General features: G+C 48.3%; 2 protein-coding genes across 2 annotated transcripts; one reads left to right on the top strand and one right to left on the bottom strand.

Annotated features, from left to right (window-relative positions):
• Positions 1-14: 14 nt before the first annotated feature.
• Positions 15-2282, bottom strand: LOC125525033 (thioredoxin domain-containing protein PLP3B-like). The gene is made up of 8 exons (XM_048690055.1): positions 2051-2282; positions 1406-1480; positions 1247-1294; positions 1021-1163; positions 843-915; positions 701-762; positions 448-545; positions 15-367 (listed from the first exon to the last, which is right to left on the bottom strand). The coding sequence occupies exons 1-8, from the start codon at positions 2132-2134 to the stop codon at positions 258-260; spliced, it is 693 nt and encodes a 230-aa protein (XP_048546012.1). The 5' UTR covers positions 2135-2282; the 3' UTR covers positions 15-257.
• Positions 2283-4512: 2230 nt separating this feature from the next.
• Positions 4513-5807, top strand: LOC125520889. Its single transcript, XM_048685930.1, has one exon. The coding sequence runs from the start codon at positions 4746-4748 to the stop codon at positions 5436-5438; it is 693 nt and encodes a 230-aa protein (XP_048541887.1). The 5' UTR covers positions 4513-4745; the 3' UTR covers positions 5439-5807.
• Positions 5808-12609: the final 6802 nt, after the last annotated feature.

Raw genomic sequence — 12609 nt, forward strand, 5'->3', positions numbered from 1 at the left:
CAGAGATGAATAAGGAAGCTGAAATGCCTAACACTGATGCATAATTGCAGCACTAATACTTAGTCATACATATGTATTGTACTCCGATAACTGGTGTAAAACTGGAGTTACTGACAGATCACTAATACATCCAGCTTCCAGTTCTCTTGTTCGATACAATACGGCACACATAAATCATAAGGAACTTCCGAGAGCTAGAGTACAAAAGAGACAAAATTATAATGTTACAAAAGACAGGATCATATCACTTCATCTTTTCAATCTGAATCCGAATCGTAAGCAGTGGAAGATCTAACCCTCCTATCCTTTGACATGTCAGTCTCATCATCTTCGTCATCATCGTCTTTCTTCTTTTCCTCAATTATACCTATATTTGCAGGGTGTTAATATATTTGTTATTTCGAATTGTGAAGGAATGCTGCATGAAGAAGTTAACAGTATCTCTACCTTTCCTCTTCAGTACATTTTCCAAAGCCCTGGTAGAAAAATCATCTTTACTTCCAAGGTCATCGAAACCAACCAACCGATCAAGAGCAATACCCTTCCTAAAATACAAAAGTACCGCAAAAACACTTAATTAGAATGACCCTCGATTAAATTTGACATGATGGCGTATAGGAATAAAGAGTAGAAAACAAGTTAGAAGGCTCATTATCTAATGATGGAATAGGTAGAATCCATGAACAATGTATGCACTTACTTGAACAATATAACACATGGCAACGTTTTGATTGCTAGTTTTGCCACAAAGAAGGGAGCATTCTGCAGTAGTTATCAACAAATCAGCATCCATCGATGTAGTAAAAGCAGAAGTAACTTAAAACTAACAGCGATATACGAACTTCGGCATCAAGCTTGACGAATTTAGTTCCCAAATAGACCGGTGCAAGTGCTTTCAAATGCTTATCCATGATCCTACCAAAGATTTATATCATTATCAAGTGTGAGACGCAGATCAGCACCTTACTAAATCATCACGGGCAAGAGGCATTATATACATAAAAAGGACTTATGGCTTACTTGCAGCGGTAAAATTCACGATGGTAGAAATGACAGATGACCTTGTCACCACGAGTGACCTCTCCTAAGAAGTCCCCTTCAGTTATTTCCCTGTATTCACCATGACCTTGCCTCTTTAGCACCTCACGCTTCTCGACCTCTCTCTGTTGCATAGAGAAAAATGAGGTACTTAATGGATGATGTGGCACTTATACAGGCTTCTCAAGCGTGAGATGCAGATCAGTACCTTAAGAGCAGCAAGCCGTTCAGCATGCAATTTCTCAAGCTCTGGGTCCTACAAAGCAGTTCCGTAATGTAATGGCGTCGCGACAGATACCAAAGTTCTTGGTGCTCTACACTAAAGATATACGGAAGACGGTAAGCGATGGTTAGAAGTTCAACTCACATCCAGTAACTCATCAAGATCGACTTCATCATGGATCGCAGGTGCTGCTTGAGCCTTCTCTTTAGCTATAACTTCCTAAAATGGTGTCTGTGTCAGTATCGCAAAAGGAAAAAAGATGAAACAAAGAGTAGTGTTATTCTGGCTCCTCCAGTAGATTTGGTAAAAAAATTGCACAGGTTCAGAGCCATCCAAGATAGAGGCCACCAGCTTACAGCATGGTGAAACTCATGAAAAATAACTACATTTGAGAATCAAAAGCAGCCCTTTATCCCCATTATGCAAAGAAACAGAAAACATTAGTACTGCATGATTCCCAAGCATTATACTAGATGTAACCATTTTGCTAGATTCCCGGAGCAGGGCTGTCCACTTCCACACGAGCTAACATGACCCACTCGCCGAATCTTAGGCTCTCAACAGCGCCCGCCGTTTGATTCCGAAGGCCAAGAAATGCAAGCAGACGAAGGAACTTGTCCCAAGATCCAGGGGGGTGGGCACCGGGCACGGCTCGGCCGTCGCTGGATCCTCGGCCGCTCCGACGGCCCGATCGCCGGATCAGACGAGAGGTGGGGTAACGGCGACGCGCAAGGCGCGGAATCTCAGATTGGGGAGAGGTAGGGGACGTCGGCGGCGAGGGAGAGTCACCTTCTTGTAGTCGCGGGCGGCGGCGGCCAGGACGTTGCCGAAGGCCAGGCCTTGGAGCTTCGACTTCACCTCGTCCGGATCCATCTCTCCTGCTCGCGCGGGTTCGCCGCTTCGGCTCGAGCTCGCCGGAGATTTGCTCCGGTTCGGTGCAGGTGGCGATTGCGGTGTTGTGTTTTTCTTTTTTCGAGTAAAGATTGCGGTGGTGTTGTGTTGTAGCGCCGCCGCCGCAGCAGCAACAGATTTACTTTCCTCTGCGAAACTCGGCCCATCAGGCCTACTACCAAGGGCATCTCGGACCCGCAAACCGCGCCCGCATCTGTACGGGCCGCAGTTGTCTAAAAAAAAAAATCTGTTCGGGCCGCGGAAGCCGTGGGTCTATATCGATCCGTGGCGCAGTCTGGATACGATTTTTCTTGTAAATTGAAGATAAAGTGGGGAAGTCCGGAGAGGGAGTCCACATTCAAAACATAGGACTCCAACACCACCGGCCCAGCCAATCTCCCTTCCCGGTCCCATTTCCTTCCACTTCCTCCTTTTCTCCTTACTTTGCATCCGCACCCTCCACCTCCGTTGGCGTTGTTGTACGTCTCCGGCCGCCATAGAGGTATTGCCAGACATCCGCAACCAGCACCGACGTGCCCGCTCGCCGTTACGACAGAGCTTTCCACCCTAGAGCCATTTGTACCCAGGTATACTCCGCCACCTGTCGCCGATCTCCATGGCGGACACCACGCCCGGCAGGTGTTCGATCAAATGCCATAGAGCTTTTTTTCAAATGATATGTCGTTTTTTAGAGTTCGAAGAATTGTGAGCTACTCAACCATGGAGGATGAGTTGTTGTGCGATTCGTGGCTGGCCGTATCCGCAGATTTCGTAGGCAAGAGCAGAGGGAGCCCTTCTTGGAGCAAGTGCATGAAAAGTTCCACGCACAAAAGCACATTGCGTCCTATGACATATACATTAACTTAACGTCCAATTATATCTTAACGTCCAATTCAAACACAATCAAACTTCGGGATACCAATTGTTACATTTCTGATGAATTAACTTCTCCTTTGTGAACCTCCCCATCAACACAATTGAATGATGAGTAACATCTGGATGCTTCAGAGTGTGTGAATGTTCAGGGCCTGAAATATGAACAAACTCTTGTGGGTCTTCAGCATTACACCCTTCATTTTTTGCAGGCACATCGTCTGGGAAATGGAACTGTGACAAAAAAGCATCACTAAAGAAAACAATCTGTGCTCATAAAGGAAAAATGTTGGTACTTTCCTTATACTTACTCATTAGGCTCCTCTAAATCAATTGGGTTGTTAACTTCAACGTGTTCCTATTCTTCATATTGTTTCATAGATAGAACCAATAAAAGAATCATCTTTTGTATTAGATCTGCACGTGGGTGTACACAATAACAACTACATTCAACATCACATCCAACGAGAATACCTAAAAATATGATATTTTCATACTCCCTCTGTTTCAAAATAGATGAGCCAACTTTATACTAACTTACTAATTTTAGTAGCTTAAGCATGATTGTTGTACACTTCTGCTACCTCTCACAGAGATGGTGGAAAGTGCTGGCTTTGAAGCAGTTGGGTGAATGTCATAGAAGGATCGAACAAATTTCTTTCTAATATAGAACTTTCAGAGCAATACAAGATTACGAACCAATGGATTAAGCCAGATTAAACTTGTATCGGCACCAATAAAGGCAGCAAGAGATTTGTGTTAACAACGTAAATACAAATTACTCACATGTTCGAACTCATCGCCCCGCCGAAATAAGGATCCATGTCGCAGCCGCCGCAAATTAGACCTCCCCAAGCTGCCAGACGTCAAGTTAGGTCACATCGACCCGTGCTGGGAAGCCGGTGATTTTGAGATTTTATCGGGCCCATGTGCTATCGATACCGTATTGCTCCCTAGACAATTTTTTCTGTACACGTTGGCCATCGAATACAACACGAATCTCGTTACTTCATCATGCGAGAGCAACGTACCCGGTAAAAACCGGTTCCGCTATAATTTCATTTCTCCACGAGAGCGGCAGTGTGGGGCAAAATTTCATGTTTTAACCCTTTTATGAAAGTTAATCGAGATTTGATCTCAGTTTGCAAAAAATTTGAAATCTGTCCCTTTTGCTATCGTCGGGATCCATGGCGGTAGGAAACAACCCTACCGCCAAACAGGCTGGCGGTAGGCTGTACAACCTTACTGCCAAGGTGCCCGGCGGTAGGCACGAGTACGCACTGTGTTTCATACTTAGGGAAAATTTACGGTAGGGTGTTAGGCTGTATGCTGTTATAACCTACCACCATGGGCCTTGGCGGTAAGAAAATGATCAGATCCCGGAATTTTTGCAACCTAGGATCAAATCTCGATTAAATTTCGTAAAAGGATCAAAACACGAAATTTAGCCGCGGTGTGGCACACCGTTGCCGGCAAACCAGATCCACCCTCACGCTCGCTCCCCTCCAACCGTCCACCAACCTCCTCCCCCCAATCATGCTCACACCACGACGCACCTTCGCACATCGCTCCACACCAGTCACCAGCAGCCAGCCATTTCCCCTGCTCCTGTGCTAGCTACTAGCTTTGTACTAAACCCTCGTCCCGTGCACGCCGTCACGCCGCTCGTGCGTCCCACCTGCACACCCCCAGCACGCCTGAGCGAGCGAGGGAGGGAGGGATGGACTGGTACGAGTGGCTGCGCAGGGCGGGGCTGGGCGAGGACCTGGCCGCCGAGTACGCGCTCCTGTTCGCGCGCAACGAGCTCGGCGCCGCCGACGTGCGCCACCTCGACCACGCCTTCCTCGCCACCATGGGCGTCGCCGTCGCCAAGCACCGCCTCGAGATCCTCAAGCTCGCCCGGAGGGAGTCCTCCGCCTCCGCCGCCATCACCGTCCTGCCGTGGCGCGCCACCAGGCTGCTCGCCGCCGCCGCGCAGCGGTCGGCCCGCTCCCTCGCCGGCTGCCTCCGCTCCGCCGCGCGCCGGGGCAGGTCCAAGGCCGCCGTCGCGCCGCGCCCGCTGGCGCTCTGCCACCAGGGCGTGGCGGGGCCGGCGCGGTGGAAGGGCGCGCCCACGGCCGCGGACGGCCGCGGGGTCACGAAGAGGAAGCTGGCGGCCCTCCTGGCTCGCGTGGGCAAGCCCATGCACACGCTCACCAACAGCGCCGGACGAAAGGGGACAAGGAACTCCGCGGCGCCGACGACGTACATGGCCACGGCGATCGCGGCGGGGTGCTTCACCAGCACGGAGACCTGCGGCAGCGACTACGACGCCGACGACGACGAGGACGAGGACGCCGAGACGGACGACGGCGGCGGCGAGGACCCGGAGACGCCGTGGGAGTCCATGTTCGAGGATCTGAAGCCCACCTAGGCGAGCCGCGCATGCGTGCGTCAGAAAAAGACACGTCCATCCATCCATCCAATCCATCGACGGCGCACCGGCCAGCCAGTGGCTCAGTGGTGGTCACTGCACTGCACTGCACTACTAACCGCTCGCCAGTGGCGCCGCTGCTACGTCTGTAAGACTGTGTATACTTCCGCGCCCTGTAAAATCTTGTGTCGTGTGTTTAATCTACCACTAACAGCGTTGCAATGCATATTTGAGCTCATTTTGTTTGATTTTGAGCATATTTGAGTAGAGTAGCATTTTGTTGTTTTTGCTTTAAATAGTGAGCAGTACTACATGGTATTGGATGTAGCACATTAATACAGTTATAAGTGTGGTTTTAAGTACGAGCAAGAGCATCTGCCAAGGACAACTGTATGAGTATAGGGCCAACAGTATTATTGATAGTGTGATCTACCCATGTTCACACGCAAAACAAGCCGGGGGGTGGCGACAAACGGAAAGTTCAGATCTGAGCAATTTGGCACTGCGTTGACTAGTGCATCGGTTATTGGTTGAGTGGACGAAAGGCACTGACAGTCTTTTCATCCATCGAGGCAGGCAACGCCTCGTGCTGCGCAGAGATAGATCTTACCGGCTTCGGTGAAGTTTTTTTAGCGAGAGAGATCTGCCGGCATCCGTGCCGCTTACTACGTGTCCTACTCTGAGTGTCTCTTGAAATACAAAATAATCACAGTAAGGACTAAATGTAGGGAGGAGGGTTTGGAGCACGGACCAGGATGACGTACTGCACCCCTGACGTGGGGCCATTGACGTGTGGGCCCGGAGCCACCTGTCAGTGTGCCAACGACACGTCGGGGGAGCCGCGTCCTTGGAGCACTCGGGTGGGCGATCTTTTTCTCTTCTTCCTATGAAAGAAGAAGGACCCTTTGGCTAGGGTTTCTCATGCCTCCCGTCGGTGCCGCTGTTGGTCTCATGTGGTTTTAGGTCATAGAAGGCGTGGTGGATCCCGGCCCTTGCTGGGGGGGGGGGGTTTATTTTTTCATACTTTTCTGAGTTTTGTTAGGGTTTGTATTCTGCTTAGAGAGGCGAGGTGGCGACAGCTCTCTGAAGAAGGAATAAAGTTCTCCCCACCTAATGCTCGCTCCGGTGGTGTTTCTAGCAACATCGGAAGACGTGTTGAGGTTTCTTTTCGGCGGATCTCACGGGATTCAGACAGTGCTTGTCTTTGGTGGATCCACGTGGATCATGTCTTCGTTCGTCTGTGTTCGTGTGTCTAAAGGTTGGATCATTCCGATCTACACTTCTCTTCATCGGCAGCGGTTGCTGTTTTGGTGTCCTGGTCCTTTCGATTGCCCACGTCTCGACATCCTCCTTCGGGGTGCCGGGGAGGTAGCCTGCGCCGGCAATTCAACACACCTCGGCCCCACCCACTTCGTAGACAGAATTGTCACGTGAGCAGGGAGCTAGGCAAAAATACTTTTGCCATAATCTGAAGTGGACCTCACAACCCAGGAAGGCCTCGCAAAGGGCAACAAAACCTGCTATGTGGAGATCGGGATTTGGGGTCAGATGGTGGAGTTGGATCCCGTAGAACACCAAGAGGCCCCTGAGGGAGGGGTGGATAGGGAAGCCGAGGCCTCGAAGAAGGAAGGGGACAAAGCAGACCCGCTCCTCTCCATGGGAATCGAGTTGGGTAGTTATCGTTGATAAACCCTATGTCCATGGACTATAGCCCCGGGCGGAAGGATACGAAATTTGGATCGGGGCAAGTACCCTTGAGTGGCGAGGCGATTGAGCTTCATTGGGGTAACAGAGCAACTCTTCCAATCTCCTTGGTGGCGGTCGTGCCATCAGGGCGCTTCGATGAGCCAGGGGCATCTGGCATTCTTGTACCCATGAAAGCAAGGCCGGAGGGAGAAAGTTGCTAGCGATAGGGGAAGAAGCAGGCAGGGTTAAACAAATCGTCTCCCCCTTCACCATTTATTTACCACAACGGAACGTTTGAGTCCCCAATAGTTACTCTGCATGTTCCCCATGCGTCAAGCATTATTTAAGGAACACAGATCGAGGGAGGATCATCGGGCCCACCACATCCCCCATTAGCGGGCATATTGAGGGGTTGGGTCAAAAGATCACCAAGGGTCATAGGAAGTTCTCAAAAAATAAAACTTCCCTCCCAAGGAATTGACCTTAGAAAATTGTCATATTATTCTTGAAAACATTGTGCTGGTTACACGATATCTCGAATAACCAAGGCTCATTAAAAGCCAGGGAAAGGGGGTCTTGTTGAAAGATATCTCCCGTTACCTTATGAAGCACATGGTCGCAATCAGGAAGGCCAAAAAGACCTTGGATCCGAGCATGACCTCGGAATTAGAAGCCAACGTGGAGGATAGAACTCGCCTACAAAACCAAAGATTCAAGCTTGCAAGGTTATCCCAAGGAAGATGCTCGATGTCCTCGGCTTGAAGGCTAGTCCGGGGGGCTATTGTTAGTGTCCTGGATTAGGGAGTGCTTGCCACGTTACACTAGTAGAAAACAGGGCTTTGGTCACGGGGCAATTTTCACATTAGTCCCGGTTCAGTCAAGAATCGGGACTAACGTGAGCATTTATCCCGGTTCGTGCGGCTAAGGCATTAGTCCCGGTTCACCTGGGCCCTTTAGTCCCGGTTCGTGGCACGAACCGGGACTAAAGGGTGCGATGCCCATTAGTCCCGGTTGGTGGCACCAACCGGGACTAAAGGTTAGACCTTTAGTACCGGTTGGTGCCACCAACTGGTACTAATGGGTTTTGAGGCATTAGTACCGGTTCATGGTACGAACCGGTACTAAAGGTCCTATTTTCAAACTCTCCCCCCCCCCCGTGGACCGCCTTTTCAGTTTTAGAAAAAACAAAAGAAAATGATGGAAATTTCAAAAAAAATAAAATAAAATAAGTTTCCCATGTGATATGTGGTCTACTTGTTGGGAAAATTTACAAATATGAATTTCGACTTTATTTGCAAAATCTCTCTGGAATTTGTAAAATGGGCATAACTTTTGCATACGAACTCGGATTAAAAAAATTTATATGAAAAATCATCTACTCGAAAAGTTACATCCGAATTTAACGAGGGGAACCCCGTTAAACATTTTCAAAATCCTCAAAAACCTAACAGAAAAAAGTTACGGGGCTTTTAAGATCTAGAGTGGAAAAAATCAAAAAAATTACTAGTCAAATCTGGTCAAACAGTGGTCAAACTGTCGTCAAACAATGGTCAAACTAATTATTCTAGAATATTAGTGTTACTAAATAATTATTTCAGTTATTTTGAATTTTGGTCAAATCTGGTCAAACTGTGGTCAAACTAATTATTCAAGAAATATTAGTGTTACTAAATAATTATTGTTTTTTAAAACAATAGTTTCAAACTCAAACAGTGAAATGTGTCACTTCATGCTCAAGCAAAATTCATGAAGGTTAATAGGATTGACATCTTACTATTGTCAGAAAAACAACAAGTGCAGACTTGGAAACGAGAGAGAATAGAACCCGGAAGTTAAGCGTGCTCAGACTGGGGGAGTGGGAGGATGGGTGACTGTTCGGGAAGTTAGATGATTTGGAATGATGAGAGGATAAATTGAGCAGTGATGAGGGGTGGTGATTACACACTAGAGGTTAAAATAATTCAGAAATTTGAAAATAAAAAAAAATAAAAAAAAATCATAAAATTTCCTTTAGTCCCGGTTGGTGTTACCAACCGGGACTAAAGGTGGAGCTCCACGTGGCCGCGCCCTTTAGTCCCAGTTCGTGTAAGAACCGGGACTAAAGGGGAGAGGCATTAGTACCGACCCTTTAGTCCCGGTTCGAAAACCGGGACTAAAGGGGCCTTACCAACCGGGACAAAAGCCCATTTTTCTACTAGTGTTAGCCCGTCAGTTATGGGCCAGTACGAGGACCCACCGAAGACTAATGAGTGGGCTATGTTGGCCTTGGCCCTCGGTGTAATCAACATGAAAATCTCCTAGCTTGGCGTACACTTCAAGCATATTTGAATGATCGGCATGCTTATCCCTACCTAGATTGTAACCGACCATGTGTAAGCCCTAGGTACCCTCGGCGTCTATAAGCCGTGGGGCTTAGTCTGTAGAGGCACGGCTGCAAGGTTTAGAGCTTAGAACATCTTCATACGATCTCGAGGTAGATCATACTGTACCTTGTACCCCATCACAATCAATGTATAAGAAGTAGGACGTAGGCTTTTACCTCATCAAGAGGGCCAGAACCTGGATAAAACATCGTATCCCTATTTCATCTGTTACCATCTAGCTCAGATCACCAAGCTTGGGACCCTTTGTTGGAAATATGCCCTAGAGGCAATAATAAATTAGTTATTATTATTATATTTCATTGTTCATGATAATCGTTTATTATCCATGCTAGAATTGTATTGATAGGAAACTCAGATACATGTGTGGATACATAGACAACACCATGTCCCTAGTAAGCCTCTAGTTGACTAGCTCGTTGATCAATAGATGGTTACGGTTTCCTGACCATGGACATTGGATGTCGTTGATAACGGGATCACATCATTAGGAGAATGATGTGATGGACAAGACCCAATCCTAAGCCTAGCACAAAGATCGTGTAGTTCGTATGCTAAAGCTTTTCTAATGTCAAGTATCATTTCCTTAGACCATGAGATTGTGAAACTCCCGGATACCATAGGAGTGCTTTGAGTGTGCCAAACGTCACAACGTAACTGGGTGGCTATAAAGGTTCACTACAGGTATCTCCGAAAGTGTCTGTTGGGTTGGCACGAATCGAGACTGGGATTTGTCACTCTGTGTAACGGAGAGGTATCTCTAGGCCCACTCGGTAGGACATCATCATAATGTGCACAATGTGATCAAGGAGTTGATCACGGGATGATGTGTTACGGAACGAGTAAAGAGACTTGCCGGTAACGAGATTGAACAAGGTATCGGGATACCGACGATCGAATCTCGGGCAAGTATCGTACCGCTAGACAAAGGGAATTGAATACGGGATTGATTGAATCCTCGACATCGTGGTTCATCTGATGAGATCATCGTGGAACATGTGGGAGCCAACATGGGTATCCAGATCCCGCTGTTGGTTATTGGCCGGAGAGGTGTCTCGGTCATGTCTGCATGGTTCCCGAACCCGTAGGGTCTACACACTTAAGGTTCGATGACGCTAGGGTTATAGGGAATAGATATACGTGGTTACCGAATGTTGTTCAGAGTCCTGGATGAGATCCCGGACATCACGAGGAGTTCCGGAATGGTCCAGAGGTAAAGATTTATATATGGGAAGTCTTGTTTTGGTCACCGGAAAAGTTTCGGGTGCTATCGGTAACGTACCGGGACCACCGGGAGGGTCCTGGGGGTCCACCAGGTGGGGCTACCTGCCCTAGAGGGCTGCGTGGGCCAAGTGTGAGAGGGGACCAGCCCCAGGTGGGCTGGTGCACCCCCTCCACCAGGGCCCAAGGCGAAGAGAGAAGGGAAAAGGGGGAAACCCTAGGCTCAGATGGGCCTAAGGCCCACCTAGTGGTGCGCCCCCCTCTCTCCCCCCTTGGCCGCCCCCCTAGATGGGATCTAGGGCTGGTCGCCACCCCTAGGGGTGGAAACCTAGGTGGGGGCGCAGCCCCTCCCTTTCCCCTATATATAGTGGGGTTTTGGGCTGCCATACACACACGAGAACATCTCCTTCTTGGCATAGCCCTACCCCTCTCCCTCCTCGTCTCTTGCGGTGCTTGGCGAAGCCCTGCTGGAGTACCACGCTCCTCCACCACCACCACGCCGTCGTGCTGCTGCTAGATGGAGTCTTCCCCAACCTCTCCTTCTCCCCTTGCTGGATCAAGGCGTAGGAGACGTCACCGGGCTGTACGTGTGTTGAACACGGAGGTGCCGTCCGTTCGGCACTAGGATCATCGGTGATTTGGATCACGGCGAGTATGACTCCATCAACCCCGTTCACTTGAACGCTTCCGCTTAGCGATCTACAAGGGTATGTAGATGCACTCTCCTTCCCCTCGTTGCTAGATTACTCCATAGATTGATCTTGGTGATGCGTAGAAAATTTTGAATTTCTGCTACGTTCCCCAACAGTGGCATCATGAGCTAGGTCTATGCGTAGTTTCTATGCATGAGTAGAACACAAGTTGTTGTGGGCATAGATATTGTCAATTTACTTGCCGTTACTAGTCTTATCTTGATTCGGCGGCATTGTGGGATGAAGCGGCCCGGACCGACCTTACACGTACTCTTACGTGAGACTGGTTCCACCGACTGACATGCACTAGTTGCATAAGGTGGCTAGCGGGTGTCTGTCTCTCCCACTTTAGTCAGATCGGATTCGATGAAAAGGGTCCTTATGAAGAGTAAATAGAAATTGGCATATCACGTTGTGTTTTCCATGTAGGTAAGAAACGTTCTTGCTAGAAACCTATAGCAGCCACGTAAAAACTTGCAACAACAATTAGAGGACGTCTAACTTGTTTTTGCAGCATATGCCTTGTGATGTGATATGGCCAAAAGGATGTGATGAATGATATATGTGATGTATGAGATTGATCATGTTCTTGTAATAGGAATCACGACTTGCATGTCGATGAGTATGACAACCGGCAGGAGCCTTAGGAGTTGTCTTTATTTATTTATGACTTGCGTGTCAACATAACGTCATGTAATTACTTTACTTTATTGCTAAAGCGTTAGCCATAGTAGTAGAAGTAATAGATGACGAGACAACTTCAAGAAGACACGATGATGGAGATCATGGTGTCATGCCGGTGACAACGATGATCATGGAGCCCCGAAGATGGAGATCAAAAGGAGCAAAATGATATTGGCCACATCATGTCACTATTTGATTGCATGTGATGTTTATCATGTTTTACATCTTATTTTCATAGAACGACGGTAGCTTAAATAAGATGATCCCTCACTAAAATTTCAAGAAAAGTGTTCCCCCTAACTGTGCACCGTTGCGAAGGTTCGTTGTTTCGAAGCACCACGTGATGATCGGGTGTGATAGATTCTAACGTTCGAATACAACGGGTGTTGACGAGCCTAGCATGTACAGACATGGCCTCGGGACACATGCGAAACACTTATGCTGACTTGACGAGCCTAGCATGTACAGACATGGCCTCGGAACACGGAAGACCGAAAGGTCGAACAT

The sequence above is a fragment of the Triticum urartu genome, chromosome 7 (assembly GCF_003073215.2).
Source record: "Triticum urartu cultivar G1812 chromosome 7, Tu2.1, whole genome shotgun sequence".
NCBI classification, from domain to species: domain Eukaryota; kingdom Viridiplantae; phylum Streptophyta; class Magnoliopsida; order Poales; family Poaceae; genus Triticum; species Triticum urartu.